Source organism: Chelon labrosus, assembly GCF_963514085.1.
Source record: "Chelon labrosus genome assembly, chromosome: 19".
Taxonomy (NCBI): domain Eukaryota; kingdom Metazoa; phylum Chordata; class Actinopteri; order Mugiliformes; family Mugilidae; genus Chelon; species Chelon labrosus.
In genome coordinates this window covers 17,803,047-17,822,328 of record NC_140352.1, presented here as the reverse complement: position 1 = coordinate 17,822,328, position 19,282 = coordinate 17,803,047, and the positions used below count along the sequence as shown (strand labels likewise).

At 41.4% G+C, this 19,282-nt stretch overlaps 1 protein-coding gene across 1 annotated transcript in view; it reads left to right on the top strand.

Moving 5' to 3' along the window:
• The window catches only part of shisa8b (shisa family member 8b), a gene marked incomplete at its 5' end in the record, with an annotated part of 34,548 nt that extends 16,015 nt beyond the window's left edge, over nucleotides 1-18,533 (top strand). The window contains 2 exons of the mRNA XM_084567670.1: nucleotides 13,665-13,778; nucleotides 17,963-18,533. Of these exons, the coding sequence (XP_084423796.1) occupies nucleotides 13,665-13,778; nucleotides 17,963-18,501 (653 nt within the window). The 3' untranslated portion in view covers nucleotides 18,502-18,533. The remainder of the gene's footprint in view (nucleotides 1-13,664; nucleotides 13,779-17,962) is intronic.
• Nucleotides 18,534-19,282: the final 749 nt, after the last annotated feature.

The window sequence follows — 19,282 nt, the reverse complement described above, 5'->3', positions numbered from 1 at the left end:
ATAACATTTACTAAAAATAGGCATTTGCTAAAAATGCAGGGCTGAAGACAAAAACAGTATTGCGGCAAGCAAAATGACATCTTTATATTACACGGCATGTAGCAGCTCAGAGTTTCGGTTCCTCTGAAAATCATAAATGGCCAAAGTTCTGTCGCTCTTATTATTCCCCACAGATCTGATTCCCCTTTTTACTTCTCACCCACACACACCAAACACACTTCATCTCACAGATGAGCTCCCGTTTGGATTCACTCTTTAATGCCTTCTTCAAGGTCTCATTGTTCATTGATTTGAGGTTGTCTGTGGTTTTGTTCCTTTGCTTCCTTTGGTGTTTCATTACAGGATTCAAACAGGGGAGACATAATTCACACTTCTCCAACCTTTAGACTTTTCCACCATCACCCTGATTTGATGGATTTAAGATGTCACAGTAGGCTGGTGAAATTACTGTACGTGCAGGTCAAATCATTTACAGTATTACATACGTAGAGAAAGACACATTCCAGAAGCCACTGCTACCTGCTATGTTGCTTTAGTAGGATACGATAAGATGATGGTGCGTTGTGGGGTATGATGTCTCGCAGCAAGAAAGAACCCCTGAAATGGTTTAGGGCTCATGGTGGGATGAGCGTGTGGCTGAACATGCTCCCGAGCTGCCTCAGCCTGGCACGGAGGGGACGGCTGTACAGATGGCTTTCACCTTCCCTCTCATCCTCTTCTGTGTCTCTGCACCCACACTGTGCTGTTCCATCCAGACCACAGAGCTGGCGCTTCTCATCAGCTTGCCCAGTTTGTTGGCACCACAAGACCCAGCGCCACCTCCCAACCTGCACACCACAGGTAGAACACTCATAGCAGTCTAGTGCACTGGTTGATGGAACCTGAGCCTCCTCTGATGGAACAGCCTGACCTTTCCTTCCCTCTGTGTTGTCCGAGCAGTGCAGTTTGTTGTTTAATTGCTCCACTTGACGGTTTTCCACCATCTCCACAACAACCCCCCTTATGGGCACGAGGGTGCACAGCCTCTTGCTGTAACTGAAGTCCACCATCAGCTCCTTCTCTACACTGAGATAATGACTGTTGCTGTTGTACCATCCTCTGAAGTCCCCAACTAAGTCCTTGTGTTCCTCCTAGACCTAGCTCTAGAGTTGAAGCACAAGTCAAGAGGTGTAGAGGGTGAACTAAATCTTGAAAGTACCCTTCCTTGGGGTGTGACAGTATTGTTCATTACCACATGTCCTGGTCCTCCAAATGTGTGTGACCTCTGCAGAGCAGTTAGCTGATGCCATCCTCCACAACAAATTCAACCTGGTAAGGAAATGGCTGTTAAACCAGTCCATCAGAGGTATTGAGAAGATATGAAGTCAAGGCCATGGTCTTGATGTTGTTAGGGTGTCAGTTCTTGAGTACTGGTTCTGTGAATGTTTTGTCTCTATACCCTAAACGGAACCCAGAGCCTGAAACCCCCAGAGCAAGCACTAAGGCAAAACTCCCTTTTAACAGTAAGAAACCTTGAGCAGGACACGGCTCCTATGAGGGGGAGGGGAGGGGGTCTGCTTGAGGCTGTAGAGATAGAAAAAGAAGATAGGTAGGACGGAAAAGAAGGGAGAAGAGAACATCAGACATCCAAACCTGTCAGTGTCTGTATTAGGATTATGATTTTGTGTTTGTTTCATGAGCAGCAGCTGACAGGTCGTGTTCCAGCTCAATTCACCAGTGTTAATGAGGGCCCAGCAGAATTTAAGCACCAGTATCCTTTCATTCACACCTGCGGCCACAGTGTCTATTGTTGCTCACATTGCATCGTGTTGCTTCAAATTTCTGCCATACATCACTGGCACTGGTTGCCGAGACTTATTCAGGAAGGAGGGCAGAGTGAGAACAATAGAGTATCTTTGCCAGAGAAAGTGGAACACATGCTTGTGGCACGTGCAGTAAACACACATGCACTGTTTAATTAGTATGTAAATGTAATCAGGACTAACCCCTGCAGGCAGCGTGTGCCTTTTCCATACATTTTCCATGCAGATACAACTGCCTGCATCAAACACCAGATACATGCAACTCAGAGTGGAGTATTTTTTTTTTTTTTTTTACGCACGGACTTCTTTGGTTTGTGCACGAAAGCAGCTGACCATGCATGTGTATCTGCATGCGCGTGGATTAGCACGAGTTGGCGTGCGCCGGCATGTGAGGATGATCGAGTGAAAGGGATGGAGTGTTTGATATGAGAAGCCCCCCTGCAGTTCCTGTCACATCTTTCTCCGTGTGGAATTTCACACCCTGCTAACGACATGATACGACATCAAGTATGGGGCGGACACTTTAATCTAGTGTTACATTGATTATATACGCCAGAAAACGGCAACAAATGCATTACCTTAAAACAAAAGTGCACAAGAGGAAAACAGATGTTAGTGGGGGAGAAGTTTTTTTTTTTACTTTTTTTATTTCACCTCATAGTTGCAGAGTAACCACTGCTCGTGACCAGAGAGCCCGCAGTGCAGTGCGAAAAGAAAAGTACACAAGACATCAATCAAGCTATGATGTGGTGAATAAAAATGTGTTAAAGCAGTTCAGCTGACAGGGCAACATAAGTGTCCGTAGCGCACAGCTTCTGCAGAACATCTTGGCCCTGCAGTTATCAGATCATAAATATTAATGGAGACGTATCAGTTGATCTCAGAATCTAATGTGATCTGTGCTGCATGACTGTAAGAGAGCTGAAATGAGATGCTTATCATGCTTGCTTAAAAACTAATCTGCAGAATCTTGTGTCGTTGCAGCAAAGATGGGTTCCTGCTGCCACTCTTAAAAATAATATATACACAACATGTACTGTGGATATCTATATTATTAATGAGGTACAATAAGGCTCTTGGATTTAGATCCATCTGAACTGCAGAATTAATATGTGATTGGGGAAGGTATTTGAAAAAAATTCATCAGTGACTCAATACATATTACTCAGTTAGTAACATTACATTTCTAATAGCTGCTTTATTGAATTACAGTATGTCCCTCATTCGGTCCTACAGTGGCAAAATTTGTTCTCTGCATTTAACCTATCAATTGGTACAACTAATAATAAGCACAGTTGGAGCAGTGGGCACCCAGGCAGCAGCTTTGGGGTTATGTGCTGTGCTCAGGGGCACTTTAGCCATATTAACATGTTCCATATTAACATGTAGCAACAGAAAAGGATGTGAAATAGAAACAGATATAGAAACGTGGAGCGTAAACTCAGTGGAAATGATTGAATGTTTCGATCAACTGATTGATTTGGCTGGATGGTGACAGCAGTTTTACACTGCAGGTGACAGAACTCCGAGGGCAGCAAAACAAACTATTTTCCTTTTAATTAGGAAGTCAGACAATGTGAAGTTGCAGCTGTAGGAAATGCTCGGTTGACGTTAGCGGCTATCTCTGATGATGTTGCATGTGTCTGTAAAGATTACATTAACAACAACTTTATATAGCATTTTTCTCTGGATGTTTTGCCACAGACATTCGTAATAATGCAAACAAATAACACCAACAAAACGAACAAAAAATGTTTAAACTAAATAATGTGTCATTATATTTACGCAGAGATCTTTAATAAAGACTATATTCTGTAAATTATGTTTGATTTGATATTAGTGAGCTCCATCATTACAGTTTAGACTGGCTAATCATTACCGCGACCCTGATATAACCTTTGCAAGCTAGTTGACAGACCAGCAGCCCCTCTGCTGGAGGTTCCATGGTGTAAGGGTTAGCACTCTGTCAATGCTCTTCTGCTATATACATTTAAAATTCTCTTTATGTGATAGAACAGCTTTGAGATTCACATCCCTCCATGTGAATGGCGTGGGTGCCTTGAGAAAACTTCTAACCCCCAAACTGTGCCTAGACTCAGCCCATTAGTCCAAGAGTACACACTGATATAGTGAAACAATTTCCCTATGAGGGATTAATACAGGAAAAATTGTATTTTTAAATCACACAATATACAACTAATGTAATTTCAAAATGTTAAGTTGACCTTTGACCTTTGTGATGTGGCATATATGAAACGTCACCATTTGATCATTTTATCCTGTTTGGTGTTTTTCATAAATGCATTATAATTTTTGAGCTATGGCCCAAAAAGCGCCTTGGGAAATCAGTGACCTTTGACCTCTCGCTACAAATTTGAATCAGTTGAATCATCCTTGAATCCAAGTGGACTGCATTTGAGGAAATTCCCTAAAGGCGTTCCTCAGATATCCCGTTCACAAAAATGGGTTGGACAGACAAAAAAAAAAAAAAAAACTAAAAACATGATGTAGCCACAGAGGGAGGGAAAAAATACTCATTTCTAAGTAATGCACTGCCGAAGAGTGAACTCTAAATGTTTTCTGTATCCTCTGTTTTATCTCTTCTTCTCAGCTTCCCGTGGTTTTCTGTCTCTTTTGATTAAATTGCTACTGTGCTTTCTTCGTTTTACTTTTCTCATTTTTTTTCCCGGAGCTCTCTCATTAACCTTTTCAAACAACAGGAGTAACGGCATAGTTAACAACACGGTTGTTGACCTCGGAAAGGTTTATGTCTTATTCAGTTGTCAGCAATCTGACAGGGAGTTTTAAATATGCCAATACTGAGCACCACCAACTGCTTTGGGACTGATGTGATAATCCAGCTAATCTCAAACCACTGAATATTCTTTAACCGCATGAGACAACCCTTAGTACAATCTGTTGGCTGAATGAAAAATCTATGATTAAGTAAACGTTGATGTAGGACATCTGCTTCTTAATGTGAAGGGACGGTTGTAAAAAGCAGGGGACTTGGCAGAGGAATCTTATGATGATATGATAGGTACGTTATGTGTTCTGTATTTATGGACATTATACTCACTTCTTCCCAGGGGAGGAAAATGTCCACTGGCTGTTACTGATCAAAACCTACAAACAGCAGAAAAAAAGCTTTCTGCCAGTGAAGCAAAAGAAAAGTCCTCATAGCATCTAATTCAAACACACCGGTATAGAAATGAGGACTTCGCCTATTTATATATGTATAAACCCGAGGCCGGACATCTGAGGGTGGACACATCAGTGCTTCTTATCATGAATCACGCTGTATCCCAGATCTTCATCCTCCCTTCTCGCCTCTGATGTGAGAATATTTTTACTTTAATCTATCACGACTGTGCATTTAAGTTGGCCCACAAACTATGTGTGTATGTAAATGTGATGCAAAATGTTCCCTAATTGAGCCACAGGACAAAGTGGAGCGCCACATAGATTGCCTGGGCAGAAATCAGATCACCCGTATTGGTTTTTCCATTCTAGACAAGATGGCAGACAGGCTTTTTGGAAAGAGTAGCGCTCATTACGCACAGAGTAATTGAACACATTTGAACTGATTGAAGGGTTGTTAAAAGGATTGATGCCTTTCTCTCTGCGGATGACGTTCACCTTATAAAAAGACCGTCACATTGCACATTGCATTGCAAATCAGATATTGAATTTGTACGTAAATCACACCCTGGCTTTATTGAGTATGCTCAGAGTTTTACATCTGCAACCGCTATAGCCTGGCATGACCAATAGCCTGCGGTACACTTAATTTAGCTGACATTTAATTTAGCTGCTGTCTAACATATTTTAGTGACAGTGTTGTGCAAGACACTGAATTTGTTCTGGCTTTCTTTTTTTGGCTATGACTTGGATGACTAAAAATCATGTGCAAAAAACAAAAAGTTAATTTATTGTTACATCCCAAACTATATGAATTACTGCTAAAGAAACAAAGATGGATATTTATATAGAAATTTTGTTGTTTAGTGTTTTATCTTTTGCTAACTACCTCTTGTGGTCATCATACACTGATAGATATTTTCCCAAGACTGGTGTTTCGGAGGCGTTTCAAATCAGTCGTCAGTGTTGCTCATGTTGACTTGTTTCTTCAGATCCAATGGAAACAATTTAGATCAAGCATTTTTATGCACCAGTTGCATTAGCTATGCTGGTGTTGACGGAAGTTGCTATAACGTGATGACAGTTCATTTCAAATGATATTCATTGGTTTCGAATTAATATGTTTAGTTCATTGTTCAACAAAAACAGGAGCACATACGGGATGTTGCTTACAGCTATGGTGTAATCATGTTTGAGTAACACACAAAGTCATGTTGCGTGCCAAGCATGTTTTGGTTTTGGCATGCAGATGCTGTCAGTGACGGACTGACTACCTCTGTCCTTAGCCCTAATCTTAACCTTGGGCACCATTTAAAATAAAGGTACGCACAACTGGCCAGACATAGCTAGCTGGCCTCAAAGAGGAACTACTGTTTTTTACAACCTGGACCTTATTTCTGGCATAAAATACGATCGTTTACTCACCCATATAACTTTTGTGTAATTTGTATTAGTTCGGGAGATAATTAGATCAGCGTATATCCATATAGTGGGAGTGACTAGGGCACTCAGAGATGACATCATCCAGGTCTGTAGGTCAATCTACAGACCTGGATGATGATAACAGGCAACTCTGGACTCAACGGGGAATAGCACTAGCATACGATAACAAAATATTGGTGAAATGAACGAGTTTTGTGGCAGATAATGCATTATTTAGAGGCTGCGTTTCGGTGCCCCAGTCACTCCCACTATATGGATATACGCTGATCTAATTATCTCCTGAACTAATACAAATTACACAAAAGTTATATGGGTGAGTAAACGATCGTATTTTATGCCTGAAATAAGGTTCTAGTTGTAAAAAACAGTAGTTTCCCTTTAACCATCGGTTTGTGTGCTGCTAGCAGGTCAACAACTGACCAGGAGGTGTTGACTAGGTTTCCAAAGGATGTGCTTGACATCCACTCTTTTTCCACTTGGTCTAACACAGAAGAGGATGCTTTATGTGCAGTGTGTCCCCCGCAACCCTGTCTTTAAATCCCCCCTGGCAACTAATCCCAACCTACATATTACATTTTATGCAGAAATATGTCACATTAACAAAAGCTGCTCTAACTTAACCGTGACTTTAAAGGTTGGAAATGTCAAAAAGTCTCCTACTTTGAGATATACATGAACCATCAGCGCCTGATGTGAACCGAGGGCGGGAGGTAAATATTTGGTCCAAAAGTCTCCGACAAACATGACTCATTGCAGAGAGAAAGCTTGAAGCCAAAAGCGATGACCCACTTATCAAAGACGACTGCAGAAGTAGTGTGACCCAGTAACAAGTCACTCTTTGTGACACAAATTTCCCCTTTTCTTCTTTCACGTCTCTCATGTTTTTTGTTTTTATTTTTTCCCCTCTTAACCCAGCTGTCAGAAGAGTTTGAGGGCTCGTCTCCGCCAAAATTGTTTTCATGCACTCTCAACTCTTCCCTGGGGTCATGAGAGAAAAACTTTTTTTTTTGTAAATGAATCATCTTAGTAAGAATCATCTGAGCTCCCCTTCTTGAGTCACGTTGATTATACTGACAAAAGGTACGCGAACGACCAACTCAGCAGTTCGCACACAGCGAGGATTATGAAGGACGTGGATATGAGAGAGGGTTGTGTTCGTTTGCTCCGACTTCGCTGCGGTAAATGATGATGCACACAGATTTTCACATCTGTTGACAGACACTCACTCACTAACTCTTACCATTTCTCTCTCACACACACACACACACACACACATACATACACACAGGGATGTTCACACTTAATCATCTTTATGCAATCCACTCTTTGTCTCATCACACAGACACAAAAATACTGAGAGACGCACAAACACCACAAACAAAAATAGTACTTCATTGTCAAGCAGCAGGCAGATGCTATATTCTAGGTGCGTGCGTCTGCCCTTTAACTTCTCCTAAAAGGTTTCTGACACAAAAATGAATCTGAGTCTAAATGATTTTCCTTCTGTTGTTGCTTCATTAGTGCAGCTTCTTGCTAACTAGCTGGACAGGCATGAGTGTCAAGACATTGTGAGGCTGTGATTGTTAATTTATTGATAACCCAGTGTTTATTATGATGGGGTGAAAAATATATCATTCTGCGTTTCATCTTTAACAACAACCTCCAATCAGAGAATGTCTGGGTGATTAATAATGAATGTCTTTATATTCAAAATGAGACCATTTTTAAAAGCAGCATTTAAAACTGTCGCCAATTATCTGCATCACTTTATTTTAAAACAATGCACGCTTCTTCTCGGTGGATTCTAATCTGCAAGGAGTTTTACTGAAGTTGTACTAAAACTGGACCAAAATGTTCTGCAAGTGTTTTTTTTCTTGACAAAAAATAAGGTGAATAGACTGACGTTGACAAAAATATGCGTCATATTCACAGTGCTCACAAGAAGAGTCCCTATGAACTTGTGTAACTTGTAAGCTGGTAACTAGAAGTGTTCAATAAGGTCTCAGTTCATGAGTTGTTACGTATTTGCTGATATCTACGGATATGGTGAAGGTGTATGTAGGGCTAGTTGTAATGCGATTTAGTTATATGGATGTTTCTTTATATTTTTATCCTGTTTTTTTGTTTTGTTTTGTTTTGTTTTCTCAGCGGCCTCATTTTTTCATGCCTCTGCAGGTCCTGCATTAACTTACCCTCACATTAGCTTGATAAACCGATGACCTCAGTGGCTTCTAGACGCCAACTGTTGCTTAGCAGCGGTGTTCTCATGCCAAGCGCTGTGTGCACACAACTTCAGCTCACAAGCTCAGTTTGAAGGCAGCACTCGTTACACCCCTGACAATGCAGGGGCACCAGGCCAAGTAGGTCTGTGTCCCACCCACCAGCGAGATGCCATAACCACCCAACTACTTTGATGAGTCGAATTCATTTAATTATTTATTTTTTCCCTTTAATAAGGGAACTTCTATGTCACGCCAGACAGAAGAATTTCATGCACCGAAATCACCTGCTAAAAAGCACATTCATTGCTGGAGTATGGTGTGCATTTGTCTTTTGGGATGTAACAGTTCATTTCTGCAGTAAAGATGTGCAGGATTAGTACATTATCCAAACAGCTTTTGTGTAGAATATTTTTGTATACTTACAATAAAGGTACACGCACTAGCCAATCAAAAAGCCGTAATTCATTCAGTAGAAGAGCATGTCACACTGGTACCCTCCTCCTTCATACACATTCAAAAACATGGCCCCCTACATGTTCCAACATGATTTTATATTTGAGCCAGTCCTTAAAACGGTGCAATACAGAAATTTTAATAGGAGATAGCTATGCATAAAAAAACAAAAAACTTTTTTACATTTATTTTTGTGTACAGATTGTGTAGCGATAAAACAAAGCCTGCAAGTCAGAGTCAGGACAGTTGTTTTAACCAAGCTCAGCTAATCACCTCCTGGATCTAGCTCCATGTTTAATGCTCAGATATGAGAGCGGTATCAGATTTCTTATCACACTCTTGGCACATCATATTTCAATTGAGGTCAAATGCTACTTTGGGCCTTTTAGTGATTACATTTACATGCAGAGATTTTTCAGCTTTTACCCCTTGTTTTATAAAAGACAATATTCCTACTAAGCTGTTTACATGCCTAATGAAAATGAATATTCAAGTTTACATGCCCCGATTAAGAGGTCAGTGTTTTGATATTTAGACAAAACTTTCTCAATATACAGGTCTTTTATAAGGTTTAGGTATTAGGTATATCATGTGGACATGCATCTCTAGCCCAGTTCTGACTGGTTGTTTTGCATAGAAAACAGAGCTGACAGCAAACAGACACAAGGCCGTGTGTTATAAACTAAGATAAAATACACAGTTAAGATGTATATGTATATGAATATGCTCTAAACATCTGAACAGAATACTGCTCTTGTGTCCATTTAACTTTCAAATGAGGAGTTTGAAGTACTTTCTGGGATATTCTCACAGTTTCCAGCTGGTCACTAGTGCTCCTAATTTGCCAGAATGAAACACACACACCCATTTCAACTGTGCACCAAGTCTTTTGCCCTCAGATCTGACGGCTCATTTCCACTCTGCTGCATCACTGTCAACAGACAAAACAGGAATCATTGCCGCTGTACACCTAAAACATTCCCTGCCTGCAGTTCCCCCTGAGAGAAAAGATATTATGTAAGTCATTAAGCAGCGTTCCTGCCCTCATGTTCTGCACTTAAGCGATTCTGATGCCAACACTGAGCAACTATGCAACCTCAAACAAGAACTTCTCCTTCAGTTAATGCTTTATGTATTATTACACACACTTAAATACTTAGTCTATTACGCAATTACAGAATTCATGTTCCCTAAAAGAGGTTTTGGTCAAGCCGACTCTTGTTATATAATCTTGTTATATTTGTGCTAGGGGTTGAACTACTTCCATTTTTTTAAGTCGACTTAAAAGCTTGAACACGGGCTACGGTTGGTCGTGGCCCATGGCAACACCACAAACACCATCAGTCTGACGCTTCGGCACTCACTCGGCAATCTCTCAGCTCTAATATAACTTCCATCTCTCACATGGTGCATTCACTGACATCAAGGACAAGAAACACGCTCTACAACCACAGCAACAATGTCAACTAATAGAACACAACAGAACTGAACTTGAACACAACAAAACACAAAAGAAGCTAGGAGGCAATCGCAGCTTTAACATGGGCTATTGTCACGTCAACACCATAAACACTGTCAGTCTGACACTTGCAATGTGCGGCTCTCGTTCAGCAAAAAAGCAAAAAACAAAAAACAAAACACACTCTGCAACCACAGCAACAATGTCAACTAATAGAACTCAATACTGAACATAAACACGTGAGCTTGTCAATACTGTGTGCTGCAGATATATATAGCCTGCATAAATCGGCACAGTCAATAGCATTTAATAGTTCTTCACACTGTGTTATAAGATACATTTTTAAAAAAAAGCGGTACATCTCCGAAGCCTTTTCTACGTATAGCGGCTAAAGGTCTAATAACTTTAGACAATGAAATTTAACAGCCAATATGTGTAGCCTCCTTCTCTCTGTTACTGCAGGACATTTGGTGAAGTTATTAATTGACTGCTGTTGAGGATTTGGACCGTTCCTCTGCTAGTGTTTGCTGCAATGACACACCGGACTCCTCACCTGTCTTCTCCGAGGCGTCCGTGTTGTTATAGTCACGTGATCGGCGACTAGTGAAGTCGACTAATCGACTAGTCCGTACAACCCCTAATTTGTGCACGGTCTAAATAAAGTTTGTGACCATGGGCATGGTGTACATTGGTATTCTGAAGTGTATGCACTTTTAGGGAAGTCAGAGAATAAATGGTTCAAAATAGTCTTTCTTCAGAGGTCAAAACAGCAAATTTAAATGCTGGCCCACAAAAATGTGACTTTTTTGCATTTCACCAACTACAGATACGGGAAGAATGAGTGCTAGATACGAGACTGGTGCAGAAGCTGTGAAAGCACAGCGTAAATCTGACAAGAATTAACCAAGTCACCACTTGTCCATCACTAAATGTAAAGAAGAAGGCTTCAGGGAAATCTGAGCTGAGCTTCTCGTGACAGCCAGCACCAGTGCGCTGTGATCAGTTGGTCATTTACTGCTCTGGCGGCTGAAAAAAAAAAGATGAAGACGAAGATAGTGACAAGGATTGTGATGATGCAATTATAAAAGAAATGATCCCTCATAATCCACTAATCTGACACACGCTGAGAGGTCAGCAGCGCTGGATGATTTTCTTGTGTCTGCACACACACACACACAATACATATTTCAACATGTGGAACATCTCACTGGTTAATCAGCTTACACTGTGTGTATGTGCATGTGTGTGTGTGCGTGCAGTGATTAAGGTAGACGCTCAGAGTCGTAAGTGTAAATGTTGTTACTGCAAAGACTAACTCTTGACATTTCTCCACCCATCTAGCTTCAGCATAATTTTCTAATTTATTCCACCAGAACATCCCACCATCCTCAATATTCCTCACTCTCTCTCTTTCTTTCACCAGCTCTCCCTTCCATGTCACTGTGTGTGTGTGTGTGAGTAATGATTAGCATTCAAAAGTTGTGCCACACGCATATCTTTACATATCTCTTAGCCCTGACAGTCACAGATGCGATGAAAGCTTGCGTCTTTGATTCCACGCGTCTCACACTGTGACACATGCACACACAGATGCAGGGTTTCGACTTGTGCATGCCAAATCAGATTGGCGATGCGCTTTACTGTTCCACTGAGTCAAAAAGTCTGTCAGTTACACATGAGAACAAAAATGCACGAAAAGATGTTGAAACAATCACACATCACGCTGTCATTAAATTGACCTTATTAAGCATGCTGTGAGTGCTGCATGCGTGTCCATCGGTCCCTGGGGCTCACATCAAGTGCGCTGGCTGCATCAGTGGACTTCATTAATTCTAATAGCTGGGGCTTTCCTCTGTTACCCTGATTTGTTCCATTGTTAACCTCAGTTCATTTGGCATAGAAGTGGCTGGTCGACCGAGATGGGACTACTCTTTCACCCAAAGTCACTCGGCTCAACGTAAAAGGCAAATGCTTTTTAACTCAGGCTAATCCTACATTTATGTGACATATTTACACGTGGCGCATTCACATACAAGCAGCAATGTCACAAAAAACAATAATGTTGCTATGCCCCCACTGAAGCTTTCTTCAGTCTTTCTTTAACACTGCATCATTGGAATAATGACAACACCAAGTTGACCTTCAAGCAGTGACAAAGGTCAAGCGATCAATGTCTTCCATCCTGTCTTTTGGTCAAACTTGCTCTTATACTGCAAGTAACAAAACACTGTTGAAGTGTTGCTCCAGCGCTCGTTGACATGTCCAGTAGTTAACTGGTGACACAAAAAAATGTTAAGCCAACGCAACTTTGATATTCTGCATATTATATGATCATCAATACTCTACATGACAGGGGTCAATAAGCTCACATTGTTGCCTTCCATCGAAAATGAACAGTAGCTTGTTGCTTTATAATCGCTGGCGTGAGTGCAGCATTAGGAGTGTCCCTGTGCCTAAGGGATTAGGAAACCAACTATAAACACAGACACTGGACTGAGTCACACATTGAGGCTAAAATACAAAGAAACAGAGAAATCACTGACCCCCCCCAGCACGACCATAGACGCTTAATGCCGGCCAGCAGCTTTTCACTGCCTGTTGCTTTGGTTTGGTGTTTCATGTCCCTTCCACCATGACGTCATCCAGCAAATATTAACCACTGAAGTATGAACTGAGATGGTGAAGGCCTTCAGAGGACAAATGCCTTATAGCCTTATTTCGAAGCCATGTATTTATAATACCTTTATTATTTCAGTTTCTGTTGTGCTCACATTTGCTCAAAGTGCTTAACCAATTTACATAGATTTAATAATGTCTGAGTACTGCTTCGATGTTGGGCTGAGGGCAAATTATAATAAAGCTGCCTGATATACTCTGCTATGTATGCTGTACACTAGGGTACTTGAAGGTGACAGGGTGTTTACAAACTGGGAGGTACTGGAATGAGCTGCTGGCCTGTATGGCCCCCAGCATGTGTCCACTTCAAGGTTAATGCAGCCATGGTCCAAAGGCATTCTATTAATGTATTTAGTATGTGCATATAGCACTGGACTAATATGGTGATGCTGTGTGTTGCTCTCTACAGGTGAAGTGTGTTTCCCTTTAAAGATACTGCATTTTCTCTTTCTGTCTATCTCTCACCAGAACAGTACCATCTGAATAACTCAGCTTACGGGCCGTTCGGACGAGGGCTTCCACACCCGCACAGCAACCACAGCACAGTGGGACTGAACAAGTATACCTCCCTCAAAGCTGTGGGTAAGTCGGTCACACACATACACACAAAGACTGACATGACTCTAACTGACACACTAACCTTTACAGTACAGTAAACTGGCAGTCAATGAGGGTCTCTTTGCCTTTTGGCAAGCAGAGAGATGATCTTGAAGAGGAGCCCCCACGCCGATCCTGTGGTGTGAATGGTTAGTCAGTGATGATAGTCTAAATGTTATGGACTGATTTACTCCACCGCCGCCCCTTCACTGTAGACAGTTGGAAGGAAGAGTTATCTTCCATGTTAGAGTTATATTACTGAAACTTTTAGTTGTTTTAATTATGAACAAGACTACAGTTTTATTAAAGCTAACATGTCTGTACAGCAACATTTCAGCTTTAATCTAACCAGGCAACACAGGTCAGTGACAAGGACACAGCTCTATAATACATGTATTTCATGTAACAGAGCCTCTGGGACTTCTTTGCCCAGAAGACATGGAGTAAACAGGATGAAAGCTGTGAATTTACTATCCTCCCTTGTCCCTGATTTAAATAGGATTTAAAGAGATTTTTGTATACATTATAACATCATAGGAGATTCATTTCCAGAGGAAATGTTTAGTTGTATGGAGGACCAAAGCTGCCACATAATAAATAAATATGCTGCTGAATGTGATGCTAGTAGTAGATGCTACTAGAATTTCCCCTATGAGAGATCAATAAAAACAAAAACATGAATACGATTAAAATGGGGGAGCAGTGGATTAGTGGCTAGAGGAGCAGCTTTGGGACTGTAGTGTCCAAGGTCCACATCCCTCGATGTCCGTGGTTGAGGCTAATTGAGCAAGTGCTTAACCCTCAAACTACTCCCCGGGCGCTGCACATGTGGCAGCCCACTGCTCAGAGAGTACATACTGCTATCAGGACAAGACAAATGGATGGGTTATAACTAGAGAAAAACACACAAAAAATACTTAGAAATGACTGAAAAAAGCACAGACGAATATATTAAAAAATAAATGTAGACATCAGTTCATTCATAAAATCTGACTTTATTTCTCTTATTTGCTTGTACTCAGTTACCTTTGTATAAATTGCCCTATTTATATACTTTCCAATTTAATTTATTTTCAATTTTATTTATTACATTATTTTTTTTAAGTTATTTTGTCTTTGAATTGTGTCCTTATTCAATTCTACAAACTTAATTATTGCTGTGTCTTCTTTGTGCATTTCTGCTTTCTTATGAGGGGGCTGTCATTATAAAGATGTCCCTTTCTAATGTTTGTACCTTTGGATGCCATTTGTACATCTTTTCTCTCTCATGTGTGGCCTTGTCAGAGATATGTGATGTAACCGCACAGCTACTAGAGGAGGCTGTAGGGCTTTTAGCAGAAGGCTGTACAAACTGTGTTGTGCTGGCAAAGGTCACAAACACACTGTTCTCTCTGAGTAGTAGTTTTATCAGCGTACAGAACTATATGTAACCCCAGGCATCCCAGTAAGAATCAACCAATGGCAAAACTGCCTGTAAAGGTATATTTTATTGTGTTAATCTGTGTTATCCATGGAAGGTTGATGAGGCATGGGTGCAAGTTTTTGAGTTTAACTGGCAATCATGCCGTTTACAGGGATAACAGTGTCAGATTTACCACTCAGGCTTCACGTATGCAGGTTCTTCTTTCTAGTCATTGATCATATCAACACAAATGACAGCTGGATACCATATTTACATCCGCATATATCCATATAGTGGGAGTGACTGGGGCACTGCAACGCAGCCTCTAATTAACCTATTATCTGCCGCGAACTCGTTCATTTCACCAATATTTTGTTATGATACGCTAGTGCTATTCCCCGTTGAGTCCAGAGTTACCTATAATCTATTCGCGGATGTGCAGCGGTTTGTTGTTCTTTGGCCAGTTGTGCCTCCCTCTGCCCCACATCCTCCTTTCAGCGAGCTCCTCATCCATATACTCTGGCTCAAAACGGTAAGGATGTCCATCATAAACAAAGTCATCGTCCACAAACCTCAGAATCGGAAAAATATTCAGCCATGTTGCAAAAAACCAGCAGTAGCAAATCAAACAAGTCGACCGTCACGGGTGCGTGCGTCGCTCAGAGATGAAATCATCTAGGTCAGAAGTTAGTGTGTCAATCTACAGACCACAGATGATGATAACAGGTAACTCCGGACTCAACGGGGAATAGCACTAGTGTATTATAACAAAATATTGGTGAAATGAACGTGTTTCGCGGCAGATAATGCGTTATTTAGAGGCTGCTTTTCGGTGCCCCAGTCACTCTCACTATATGGATATACGCTGATCTAAATATTGTCCGAGCGACTCCAAATGACACCAAAGTTATATGAGTGAGTAAACAATCGTATTTTATGCCAGAAATAAGGTTCAGGTTGTAAAAAACGGTAATTCCCCTTTAACATGCTTGATGTCGCTACAGTGCCGTTTCCATGCTGTTGTCATTTTTGTGTGGCCACCTACTGGACTGGAGTGGAACAGTCTGCTGTTGTCATACGAACATGACATGTACAAAACAGCCAACACTTTTCCATAAGGCACCTTTTCCAGGACCACAGTGAGAATGCAACCTGTCTGAAGGAACTTATTAATTCTTTTAAAAAGAACTTTGGATGGAAACAGGACAATACATGCCTTCCACAAAATATAGAATAGGTAAAGATAGGGTTTTTTTTTAATATAAAGTCTCAAATAGGGATATGAATCTCAATATTTTTTTTTTCATTTTGATATGAAGTTTGGGTGTGTTTTGATTGAGCTCTTTATTTAAAATAAAATTAAACTGGCGTGAAAAAAAAAAAAGTTGGTTTCCAAAAAAATGAGGATAAGAATCAGCTTCTGTTGGCAGACTTTTCTGGATTTTCTGACAAAAATGATGAAAGCGCACACAGCGACAAGGTTAGCGTTCATGTAATAGGGAAGCTGCAGGCCATGGCCTCCCTGTGACATTCATGCTTGTCCATGACACACACACTCCAGACTCAGGGCGAGGGTATTTATAAACCCTCATTGCGGTGTTCCCTCATGCTGACACACATACCTTTACCTCCATTATCTCCATAGCCCTCTTCAGTTTCTCCGTCTTCCACTTCACTCCCGCTGCCTCCTGCTCTCCCATGTCTCAGCAAAAGAGGAATACCGCTAGCATTCGTTCTCCTGGAGGGCATACACCAATTGCAAATACTTAAATCACCAGCCTTCCCCTTTGATCTTCTTCAAACGCTTCCTCTCATCCTGACCTACCTTCTTCTGGCTTTCTGTGTATGTTATCTTTCCACCCGTTTAAAGTTGTACGTTTTTTGGAAGGCCACTCTTTTTTTTTTAATCCAATTTAGGAAAAGAGTTTATTTTCTGTGTGTGCTTCTGTTGTCTTGCACTGAGCCTTTCAATTAGGCGCTGCTTGTCTGCTATAATTTTATCCATCAACCTGTTTTTCGAAAGGTTTCTATAATATCATGCCATGTCTTCCTGTAAACCTTCACCACTTCTTATTCAACCTACACTCCCTCTCTGATTTTCCGTCCCTAACTTAAGACTAAATAAGAGCAGCTAACATTATCCACCTCGAGTCTCTAGTCATAAAAATGAACAAAAGTGCACTTTAGAACAAAAAAAACAAATAAATTTCATTTGTAAAGAAAGCAGTGTTTTAGATTTTCTTTCAAGAGCTGCATGGACTCCCTTTATAAACATTTCTAAAACACTTTAAGGAGCAAGAGTGACACTGACAGCAGGAGGCTGAAACTTAAATGCATCATGGATTAGGCTTGATTCAATCGTCAGTGCACTTAAAACAACAGACTGTGTGTTCGTTCATTTTAGGCGGCATGTGACTCAGAACGCCATCAGACTGTGACAAATTGAAAAATGACTCGAAGGTATAAACGAGTTTATGCCGACTAAATATATCATTGCTCTACTGGCCTAATGGCTGAGGGAGAAGTCTTATAGTTATAGTACATGTTTGTACAGAAATGGGTGTTTTAGGCTGAATTTGGTGCAACAATTGTGTTGAAAATACAAATTTTTCCTTCAAATTCTTTCCAGTGTTGCTGTATTGAGGTTTCTCCAATTAACTTCGACAGAAAATATGTCATACTGTTTGTGATACAAACATTTATAGCTTACTGATGAATCCTCTTTCTCCTTTCTCATAAATGGCCTCCGCCCTGTTCTTCTTTGCAGCTGACAGCGCATCTCGTAGCTACTACAAGAGCTTCCCCCTCATGGACTTCTCCCAATACCAGCCTGTCGCTCCACCCGCCTTCCAGCCCGTGCAGCCTAAAGAGAAGTCGTACATCCACCAGCCCCTGCCAGCACACCACGACATCCACGCGCCCCTCTCTATCTCCATCCCCTCCAGCCACCTCGAGCACTCACGCCTCCCCAAGACAAGCACACACCCGTTTCTCTCCAGCTCAGCCTTCAAAGCCTGGGAGCCAGCTGGGCGCCACGTCCACCGGCAGATCTCGGCCCCGGGGCACACTTCCTCCTCCAGGCACAGCTCCACCCGGAGACACGGGTACTCGACCCGGAGGCAGCAGAGCATAGAGAACATGCCAGATCTCTTTAATCAGCCCTATGGAGGGATGTATGGAGGAGGTGTGAGGGAAGCAGGGCAGGGGCAGTATGCCCAGGGGCAACATTCATCTCAGCCCTCCTATTACCATCACACCAGGCAGAAGAGCTACTCCACACACAGCACGACTGAGGTGACCGTCTGAGTGCCAACAACTCGGAGAGCAGCCCGCCACAGCAGTAAACACAATAATAAAACGCTTCGGTGGTAGCTAGATACCAGAGTTTGGGACAATTAGCCCAACATGTGAGGTATTAATGAGGAGAGCCACTCAGATATACAAGATGATACAAAGGGGTGTTTTAATAAGTGAGATTCAGAAGCAGGAGCACCACTCTTAAAGGCAATGGACACAGCCGGTAAAGAGTTTATTACTGAACTCCATCACATCTCCTTACATATAGACTCGACCTGAAGGATATCTAAAACCATTCTCAGGCTCCTATAGGTTGTCTTCACAGATCCTCAACTACTGCAGTTCTGGTCTGACAATGTGGTTGTAGGAAATATGAATAGGAGAACAGAAAACAAGCCTAAAGCAGAGAGCTTTATTTTGTATGTGATTTGTGAGGAATAAACCGTTTGTTGGTGTCATGGTCAGGCTGGGCTGCTAAAACATTCCACCTTGAAAACCGAAGCCAGCTGGCGACACATGCTGCTAGCACGCAGCTATTTTGATTCAGATTCACACTAAAACTCAGGAATTTGTTTTCATATTTATTGCAAACTGTTTCCGTCTATAGTTTTGCACCCTCCCCCTTAAAGGCAAACATTAACATTTCTTGGAGATGTATATGCTGACTTTATTGCAGAGAGTCAGATGACAACATTGATATAATTTTCACATTTATAGGCTAAATATGAAGCACCCAATGGCAGCCAAATAGCTAGGCTTGGCAAAAGTGACAATAGCATTCAGGCGTCTT